General features: G+C 41.5%; 1 protein-coding gene across 1 annotated transcript in view; it reads right to left on the bottom strand.

Annotated features, from left to right (window-relative positions):
* The window catches only part of SPAG9 (sperm associated antigen 9), a 160,650-nt gene that overhangs the window by 26,890 nt on the left and 123,832 nt on the right, over positions 1-9,928 (bottom strand). Inside the window, exons 15-20 of the mRNA XM_017853862.1 lie at positions 8,962-9,135; positions 6,771-6,900; positions 5,666-5,755; positions 5,275-5,442; positions 4,007-4,178; positions 398-616 (exon numbers count right to left, since the gene is read on the bottom strand). Coding sequence (XP_017709351.1) covers positions 398-616; positions 4,007-4,178; positions 5,275-5,442; positions 5,666-5,755; positions 6,771-6,900; positions 8,962-9,135 — 953 coding nt within the window. The remainder of the gene's footprint in view (positions 1-397; positions 617-4,006; positions 4,179-5,274; positions 5,443-5,665; positions 5,756-6,770; positions 6,901-8,961; positions 9,136-9,928) is intronic.

The raw sequence follows: 9,928 nt of genomic DNA, 5'->3' as shown, positions 1-9,928 counted from the left end.
GGAGTCTCGCTCTGTCACCCAGGCTGGAGTGCAGCGGCACAATCTCGGCTCACTGCAAGCTCCACCTCCCGGGTTCACGCCATTCTCCTTCCTCAGCCTCCCGAGTAGCTGGGACTACAGGCACCTGCTACTATGCCTGGCTAATTTTTTGTCATTTTTAGTGAGACGGGGTTTCACTGTGTTAGCCAGGATGGTCTTGATCTCCTGACCTTGTGATCTGCCCGTCTCGGCCTCCCAAAGTGCTGGGATTACAGGCATGAGCGACCGCGCCCAGCCTACAGCATCTTCTTTCAAGTTCTTTCAACCTTGTTACTTAAGATCTAAATTAAGTCCATAATGAGGCATCTGAGGGTAGCCTTAGACTCTATACAGATGGCAGGTAAAAGAATGGATATACCTGGTGGTTTATCCATCACTGGAGAAGCACCATTGGTACTAGGTGAAGTTGCAGCTCCTGTCACACCTTCTGCAGAACAACCAACCACCGTGATGCCTCCTAATAGGCTGTCTGTCTCTGCTGAGCTGTTGCTTGTCATGCTTCCACATAAAGATGCTTTGTCTACCTGACCAGATTCTGAAAGATCTTCTCCTGCAGGGTAATCTGTTTCTCGTGCACCTGAAAATAAATCTTCTTGTAACAGCAAAGTAAACTTCTATAAATAACATTTTTTTCACTAAAACAATTACAGGTTTGAAATGAGAGTATGCAGATGAGATGTACAGCTAGTTGAATACAGGTAACATTAAATTTACATTAACAAATCTTCACAATATGGGAAGGCAACTTTAAAAAATTAAGATAATACTTCTATTAACACAAATGCAAATAAACATAAAATGTCAGAAAAGAAACTTTTGTTCTTTTCTTTTTTCTTTTTTGAGACAGAGTCTTACTCTGTCACCCAGGCTGGAGTATAGTGGCATGATTTCAGCTCACCGCAACCTCCGCCTCCTGGACTTAAGTGATTCTCCTGCCTCAGCCTCCTGAGTAGCTGGGACTACCGGTGTAAGCCACCACGCCCAGCTAATTTTGTATTTTGGAAGAGACAAGGTTTCAGTATGTTGGTCAGGCTGGTCTTGAACTCTTGGCCTCAAGGGATCCACCAACCTCAGCCAAGTCCTGGGATTACGAGCACAAGCCACCATGCCTAGCCAACTTCTGTTCTTAGTGAGCTCCTCAGCAGCCACAGGTTAAAACAATCTATTATATCTGACAAGGTCAGTCAAAACAAATTTTCTTTTAAATCATCAAGACTACTACTACTGTTACTTAAAGTATAAGCTTCTATCCATTACTGTTAAAATTAAATACCCCAAGTATATAGGGTGACTTAGATATTAGTAAAACATTAAAACTAAGCATTTATAATATAAAAAATATTTACAATGTAAAATAAATCTCATTTTTTAATTTAGAAAATTGTTTTATTTATATCACACTAAAACTTTTATTGCAGTAAAAAATATATAAACAAAATTTGCCACTTTAACCATTTAAAAGTATACAATTCAGTGGCATTAATATTTACAATATTGGCATTAATATTTACAACACTGTGTAGCCATCATCACTATGTTTTTTTGGAGACAGAGTTTTGCTCTTGTTGCCCAGGCTGGTGTGCAATGGTACAGTCTCGGCTCACTGCAACCTCCGCCTCCCAGGATCAAGCGATTCTCCTGCCTCAGCCTCCCAAGTAGCTGTGATTACAGGTGCCTGCCACTGTACCTGGCTAATTTTTGTATATTTAGTAGAGATGGGGTTTTAACCATGTTGGCCAGGCTGGTCTCGAACTCCTGACCTCAGGTGATCCACCAACCTCAGCTTCCCAAAGTATTGGGATTACAGGCATAAGCCACAATGCCAGGCCTTTTTTTTTTTAAACACAGGGTCTTACTCCCGTTGCCCAGTGGGGAGTATAGTGGTGCAATCTCAGCTCAATGCAGCCTCGACCTCCCAGGCTCAAGTTATCCTCCCACCTCATTTTTTGATTTTTTGTAGAAATGAGGTCTTACTATATTGCCCAGACTGGTCTCGAACTTCTGGCCTCAAGTGATCATCCCACCTTGGCCTCTGAAAGTGCTGGGATTATGAGGTGAACCTCCATGCCCGGCCTATTTCTAAAGCTTTTCCATCACTTCACACAGAAACTCTATGTTTTTATGAATTTACCTCTTCTAGGTATCTCACATAAGTGGAATCATATATTTGTCCTTTTGTGTCTGGCTTATTTCCTTTGGCATAGTGTTTCCAAGGTTCATCCATGTTAGAGCATGTGTCAGAACTTCTACCTAGAGGATAATGCATTGTACTCTTAAACATCTGTTAAGAGGGCTGGGCATCCCAGTACTTTGGGAGGCCAAGGCAGGCAGATCACTTGAGCCCAGGAGTTCCAGACCAGCCTGGGCAACATGGTGAAACCCTGTCTACAAAAAGTACAAAAAACTTAGCCAGGTGTGCTGGTGTGCGCCTGTGGTCCCAGCTACTCAGGAGGCTGAGTTGGGAGGATCACTTGAGCCCGGGAGTCATGGCTGCAACTGAGTTGTGAATGCACCACTGCAATCTGGCCTGGGCAACAGAGTGGGACCCTGTCTCAAAAAACAAAAACAAAAATTTGTTAAGAGGGTAGATCTCAGGCTGGGTTCAGTGGCTCATGCCTGTAATCCTAGCACTTTGGGAGGCCGAAGTGGGTGGATCACTTGAAGTCAGAAGTTCAAGACTGACCTGCCAGGCATGTGGGTCACACCTGTAATCTCAGTACTTTGGGAGGCCGAGGCGGGTGGATCACGAGGTCTAGGGGTTCGAGACCAGCCTGGCCAATATGGTGACACCCCGTCTCTACCAAAAATACAAAAATTAGCTGGGTGTAGTGGCTCGTGCCTGTAGTCCCAGCTACTTGGGAGGCTAAGGCAGAAGAACTGCTCGAACCCAGGAGGTTGAAGTGAGCTGAGATGGTGCCACTGCAGTCCAGCATGGGTAACAGAGTGAGACTCCATCTCAAAAAAAAATTAAAATAAAATAAAAAGACTAGCCTGACCAACATGGCAAAACCCCATCTCTAGTGAAAATGCAAAAAATTAGCCGGGCGTGGTGGCAGGCGCCTGTAATTCCAGCTACTCGGGAGGATGAGGCAGGAGAATCACTTGAACCCAGGAGGTGGAGGTTGCAGTGAGCCGAGATTGTGCCATTGCACTCCAGCCTGGGTAAGAAAGTAAGACTCTGTCTCAAAAAAAAAAAAAGTATCTCATATTAAGTGTTCCACAATAAAATATAAAATATAGAAAAGAACTTCATTCCTTTTTACGACTGAATAATATTCTAACATATGGATATATCACATACACCTCTTTAATTTTTAAACTAATGTTTTTTTTTTTATTTTTATTTTTTTTATTTTTTATTTTTATTTTTTGAGACGGGAGTCTGCTCTGTCACCAGGCTGGAGTTGGCAGGCCAGATCTCAGCTCACTGGCAAGCGTCCGCCTCCCGGGTTCCCGCCATTCTTCTGCCTCGCCTCCCGAGTAGCTGGACTACAGGTCTGCCACCTCACCCGGCTAGTTTTTTGTATTTTTGTAGAGAGCGGGTTTCACCGTTAGCCAGGGATGTCTCGATCTCCTGACTCGTGATCCGCCTGTCTCGGCCTCCCAAATGTGGCTGGGATTACAGGCTTGAGCCACCGCGCCCGGCCTAAACTAATGTTTTAACATCACATAATGTTTAATCCAAAACTTCAGAAGACCTTTCCTTATTAATTAATCCAAACAGTCCTCTGGCTCCCAGTTATCTTCTCATATTCTCATTGTTTTATTTTCTTCACAGTATTTTTCACTACCTGAAAATACCTTCTTTATTCAATGGTTTCCAGTTTGTTTTTTAATCCTCCCCAACTAGAACATAAGCTTCATGACAGCAAGGTACAGAACTGCATCTTCAGCTGCCACATCAATGCCCAGCAGGTAGGTGGTGTGGATGGAGGAGAGGGCAGAGAAACGCATGACTCACTCTTACCTGGCACACTTGCAATGCACAGAACATGAGAGTTGCAAACAGTGAAACTGTCTAGGATGTTGCCAGGCTGAACAGCATCAATAATAAGAACTTTTGTAGCCGAATGAGTGCTGGTACAGATCCAGACTAGACTGGATAATTCTTCTTGATTTTTTAACTCCTTCTGCTGTTCCTGTATAGACAAAGGACGAAAAATGTTTCAAACAATAAGTATGTGCAAATATTCATAAGGTGGTGCTGTTACACTAAAAGGCAATACTATTTCAAATTTATTTCCAGATTATTTGGAAGGATAAAAATACAACCACTGATGTGGTGTGGCTGCGTCCCTACCCAAATCTCAACTTGAATCGTATCTCCCTGAATTCCCACTTGTTGGGAGTAACTGAATCACGGGGCCAGTCTTTCCTGTGCTATTTTCGTGATAGTGAATAAGTCTCACGAGATCTGATGGGTTTATTAGGGGTTTTCACTTTTGCTTCTTCCTCATTTTCTCTTGCTGCTGCCATGTAAGAAGTGCCTTTCATCTCCTGCCATGATTCTGAGGCCTCCCCAGAGGTTACCTGTGTAATCCCAATTAAACCTCTTTTTCCTTCCCAGTCTTGGGTATGTGTTTATCAGCAGTGTGAATACAGACTAATACAACCACCTATCAATATTACTTAGTAGATGAAAAACTAGCAGTTAGGCTGGCACAGTGGCTCACGTCTGTAATCCCAGCACTTTGGGAGGCTGAGGTGGGACGATTGCTTGAGACCAGGAGTTTGAGACTAGCCTGGTCAACACAGTGAAACCCTCATCTCTACAAAAAAAATAAAAGAATTAGCCAGGTGTGGTGGTGTGGGTGTGTAGTCCCAGTTACTTGGGTGGCTGAGGTGGATGGATCACTTGAGTCCAGGAGGTTAACACTGCAGTGAGCCATGATCATGCCACTGCACTCCAGCTTATGTGACAGAGCGAGACTCTGTCTATAAACAGCAACAACAAAACTAATAGGTAAAGCAGAACAATGATAAAATGTTCTATTATCTTGATCACTGTGGTGATTACATAGGTGTACACGTGTCAAAACTCTGCCCTATACCCATTTCAAGTGCACACTTTATTGCATGTAAATTATACCTCGATAAAATTTATTTTAAAAGGGTGCTGAGGGACAGTAAGTCAGGGCATAGTAATCCCAGTTAGAAGCTGGACCCAGAGGTGAATTTTGGATGAAGGAGTTAAACTCATAGTCTCATAAACCAGGTCAAATGTTACACACTTACCTTAAGTTCCTGATCTAACTTATCTAAACTACTCTGAGAGGCACTTCGCTGTTTACTGCCTTCTGTATCCAAACCAGCAACATCCTTGTAAAATACACTTGCTCCAACAACAGAACCACCATCTCTGGTCTTCCCACCAGATAAATTGACTCCAACAGCACACCACAGCTTCTCAGGTGAAAAAGAAAACAATATTAAGTCTAGAAATGTTTAGAATTTTCCTTTTTTCTTAAAATAACTAATGGTTGTAAATACAGGTCTTTAATATAACCTAAAATTATAAAATGAACAATAACCTCACCATAGAAGTAATACTTATGCTTTTTTGGTTTTAGGAAAAAAACTACCCAGAGTTGAGAAAATATCTCCTTTAAATTCACAATGAACTTACCTTCATTGATGTATCTTTTTCATCTAGAGGTCTGAGATAGACAGGCACAGGTAAATTTTTCATCTTATTTTCACCTTGACCATTGGTTACCTAATAATGGTGGAAGGAGGATCGAAAAAGGCACATTAGTAAGCCTCATCAAAAGTGAAATTCTTACAGATCCACTGAGATATGAGCAAGCACTGCTGTTATTTACTCCTTGAAATCAAGTTCAGGTTTTTTCTTTTTTTTTTTTTTTTTTTGAGACAGGGTTGCTCTACTGCCCAGGCTAGAGTACCGTGGCTCGATCACAGCTCACTGCAGCCTCAAGCTGCTGGGTTTACACGGTCCCCTCCCAGCTCAGTCTCGCAGGTAGCTGGGACTACAGGCACAGGCTACCACACCCAGCTAATTTTTTAAATTTTTTGTAGAGATGAGGTCATGCTGTGTTGCCTAGGCTGGTCTCAAACTCCCTGAGCTCAAGCCATTCTCCACCTTGGCCTCCCAAAGTGTTAGGATTATAGGCACGAGCCAGCAACAGGCACCATGAGCCAATGACAGGCATCAGCCAATTTTGCCATTCTTATTTGAGCAATTCAATAAACACGATACAATGGGAGCTCAAAAAGAGGCTCTAATTCACACATATGCGCACACATGCACATGCATATGTGTTTGTACATGAACATGTGATTCTTTTGGGGTAGGAATTATGGAGTAGACAGATAAAGTTCCTGAAGACCTGAACTTAATTTTAAATGAACAGTTTGAAAAGTTCCATGCCAATGATTTTTTTCAATAATGATACTGGCTTTTCAAAAAATGAAATCTTCAAATATTAAACCAGAATTGCTCTGGTGACAGCAGAGCGGGTACCTCAAACTCCGTGCACTTAGCCACCCTTTACTGACTCCTCCCCTCCTCACACACTCAGAGCATTTCATTTGAGTTCTACAGCTCCTGAAAACAGCCTGAAAACCACCACCCTCCATGCTTAAATGTGTGCCCAGTCCATATGGCTGAGATGAGCAGGGCTGGGATGCGGATGGTGAATCCTTCATGCCCAGGCACACTCAACTCACCCTCTTCTTTCCTGCTGGATGCTCTTACCACATGTGCATATTACCTGTTTGTACTTCTGAGGCAGACTCCAGCCAAAAGCCTGCACTCTACCATCTTCCTTCTGAACATGTGCTTTTACCTGACGATACTGCTCTCTCTTTTGTTCTCTGCGTGAGGCTAAACTAGCTTCAGTTCTAAAAGGAAAAAAGATTTTCCTTTTTAATTATGTGAATACATTTAATTACGTTTATCCCCAGTTTTATCTCTCCTCTGTCACTAAAACAGCAAAAACAACAAAAATTTACATGATTTCAAATTAGTTTATTCCAACTATAACAGCTCCTTAAAAAGTGTTGTAATAGGCTGGGCGCGGTGGCTCATGCCTATAATCCCAGCACTTTGGGAGGCCAAGGAGGGCAGATAGCCTGACGTCAGGAATTCAAGAGCAGCCTGGCCAACATGATAAAATCCTGTCTCTGCTAAAAATACAAAAATTAGCCAGGCATGGTGCTACGGACCTATAATTCCAGCTACTCGGGAGGCTGAGGCAGGAAAATCATTTGAACCTGGGTGGTGGAGGTTGTAGTGAGCCAAGATGGCGCCACTGCACTCCAGCCTGGGGGACAAGAACAAAACTCCATCTCAAAAAAAAAAAAAAAGTGTTATTCTAAAGCTGGTCTTTTTAAGTTTGTGTAGTGAATTCAGTGCCTAAGCTTTAACAGGTTAGCAAGCAGCTTTGTTACATTAAATTGGATCATCAGCCACCAAATTTATTTATTTTATTTATTTTTTTGAGATGGAGTCTCCCTCTATCACCTAGGTTGGAGTGCAGTGGCACGATCTCGGCTCACTGCAAGCTCCGCCTCCCAGGTTCACACCATTCTCCTGCCTCAGCCTCCCGAGTAGCTGGGACTACAGGCGCCCACCACCACGCCCAGCTAATTTTTTTGTATTTTTAGTAGAGACGGGGTTTCACCATGTTAGCTAGGATGGTCTCAATCTCCTGACCTCGTGATCTGCCCGCCTCGGCCTCCCAGAGTGCTGGGATTACAGGCGTGAGCCACTGCGTTCGGCCCCAGCCACCAAAATTTCTATCAGGTTTCAGATGCTGACCATATGAAAGGGGAAAATTCTGAAGTATTTTTGGCTTTTTTGTTGTTGTTGTTCATTCAACAAATATTTACTGAGAATATCCTAATGCCAGAAAACGTGCTGGAAGTGATTTAAAAATTGAATAAATCAATATCTGCTTAGGAAGATTGATATAGGTTAGATTTTAGATCCCATTAACTTGTTTCAGAAGATAAAAATGCAAACTGATTTGGTAAACTTTGGAGTTATAAGGTAAAATATTATTAAAATGATTTTGAAAATAATTTGCCATTCTTCTGGCCATTTAAATTTTCGTAAGATGAGCTGCTATGTATATATACCACAGTTAACATAACTTATCTACCTATATGTCAGATACTTTACAGATAACTGTATAATTGGATCCAATCACCTTTGAGATAGGTTATCAGATTAATTTTACAGACAGAGAAACTGGGGGCTCTGAAAGGTTCATTTGCCCAAGCGTTTGTACCTAATGGGTAGTCAAGTCAGGACGGAAAACCAGGTCCTTTGACACCAACAGAAATGTTCAAACATTTAGGATAAAGGCTCATTTATCTCTGAAAACCATTAATATTTCTATTAATAGGTATTTATCAATGTTATCATACCAGCAAAATGAGGCATTTTAAAAAATCCTTCTCTTTTATAAAACTGAAATGCAATTTTCATAAAAACTGTTGACTATAAGTAATTTACTTAAAGATAGCCAAGTTACAGAAATGATTTTACTTATTTATTTTTTATTTTTTTGAGACGGAGTTTCACTCTGTTGCCCAGGCTAGAGCAGTGGCATGATCTCAGCTCGCTGCAACCCCATCTCCTGGGTTCAAGCGATTCTTCTGCCTTAGCCTCCCGAGTAGCTGGGATTACAGCCACATGCCACCATGCCCGGCTAATTTTTGTATTTTCAGTAGAGACAGGGTTTCACCGTATTGGCTAAGCTTGTCTCCAACTCCTGACCTCATGATCCGCCCACCTTGGCCTCCCAAAGTGCTGGGATTACAGGCATGAGCTACTGCGCCCAGCCCAGAAATGATTTTTTATAGATTTACCTGAATCCTTATAGCTGATAAAAGGCTAAGAATATTCTGAACCATTAACTTAATTTAGAGTATAACGATTAATTTGAAGAGACTTACTCTTCACTAAGGAAATCAAAGGCTTTGGACTTATCCCCAGGAAGCTGAGATAAGGTGCTGCTTCTTTTCTTGACAGAGGGAGTAACATGAGATGTGGGTGCATTGTACTTCAGATTAACAGGTGGTTCAGGCTTCTTAGTCGTGTTACTTGAGGAGCTGAAAAGTCGGCTGAAACTAAAAGAAGAAAGTATGTCTGCATGTCACATGTACTGTGAGAAACAATCCTTGATTTTCCACAAACTTTTATGCTGAAGAAAATTTCAGAGCACTTTTACAAGGCAATGAATTAGAAATTGGCAAAAACAGTTTTGGTAGTCACACGCTGCAGCCTTAGCAGTAACTCATAGCCAAACTCAGACATTCAGCGAAGAGAAACTGTTGCTTAGATTGGCGGGTGCCTGTTCTTTAACCAGCAATTTCCATAATGAAAGCAAGAAGCTCTTAAGTAGAGGAAACTTCTCCTACTGAATAAATATATACTTTCTTGTTTTCTTTGCTAGCTCCTACTTGGTGCAAGGTAAGAGCGATTGTTAAACAGCAAGGTTATGGCTGTGTGATGTGAATAGAAGCTTAGTATGCCAGTTCTAAAAAGAGTTTATTATAATCAAGTACTAGCACACATATTACCATGTTAACACACATCTTATACATTTTCTGATTAAGCTCAATTTAAATAACTATTTTCAGGTCTATTTTTTTTTAAAACTGACACTTCCATTAAATAGCAGATTCACCAAAAATGGGTAAGTTTTAATCACAGTAAACACATAGTACTTCTAGCACAAACATAACCCAAGCCCAATACATACACAATACTACTCAAACCCTACAAGCACTAAATTTCTCATCTTCACTTTGTAAGGTTTCTTACAATTACAAAACCAGCCAATCAGAAACTTATTTAACGGGGATCCAGGTCACTTTCAAGTCTATAAATAATTCCCATTATTTAAATTTGGCAGAGGAT

This window comes from Rhinopithecus bieti, unplaced genomic scaffold (assembly GCF_001698545.2).
Source record: "Rhinopithecus bieti isolate Rb0 unplaced genomic scaffold, ASM169854v2 scaffold_35856, whole genome shotgun sequence".
NCBI classification, from domain to species: Eukaryota; Metazoa; Chordata; class Mammalia; order Primates; family Cercopithecidae; genus Rhinopithecus; species Rhinopithecus bieti.
Note: the sequence above shows the minus strand (reverse complement) of the source record. Positions and strands in the feature narration are given on the sequence as shown.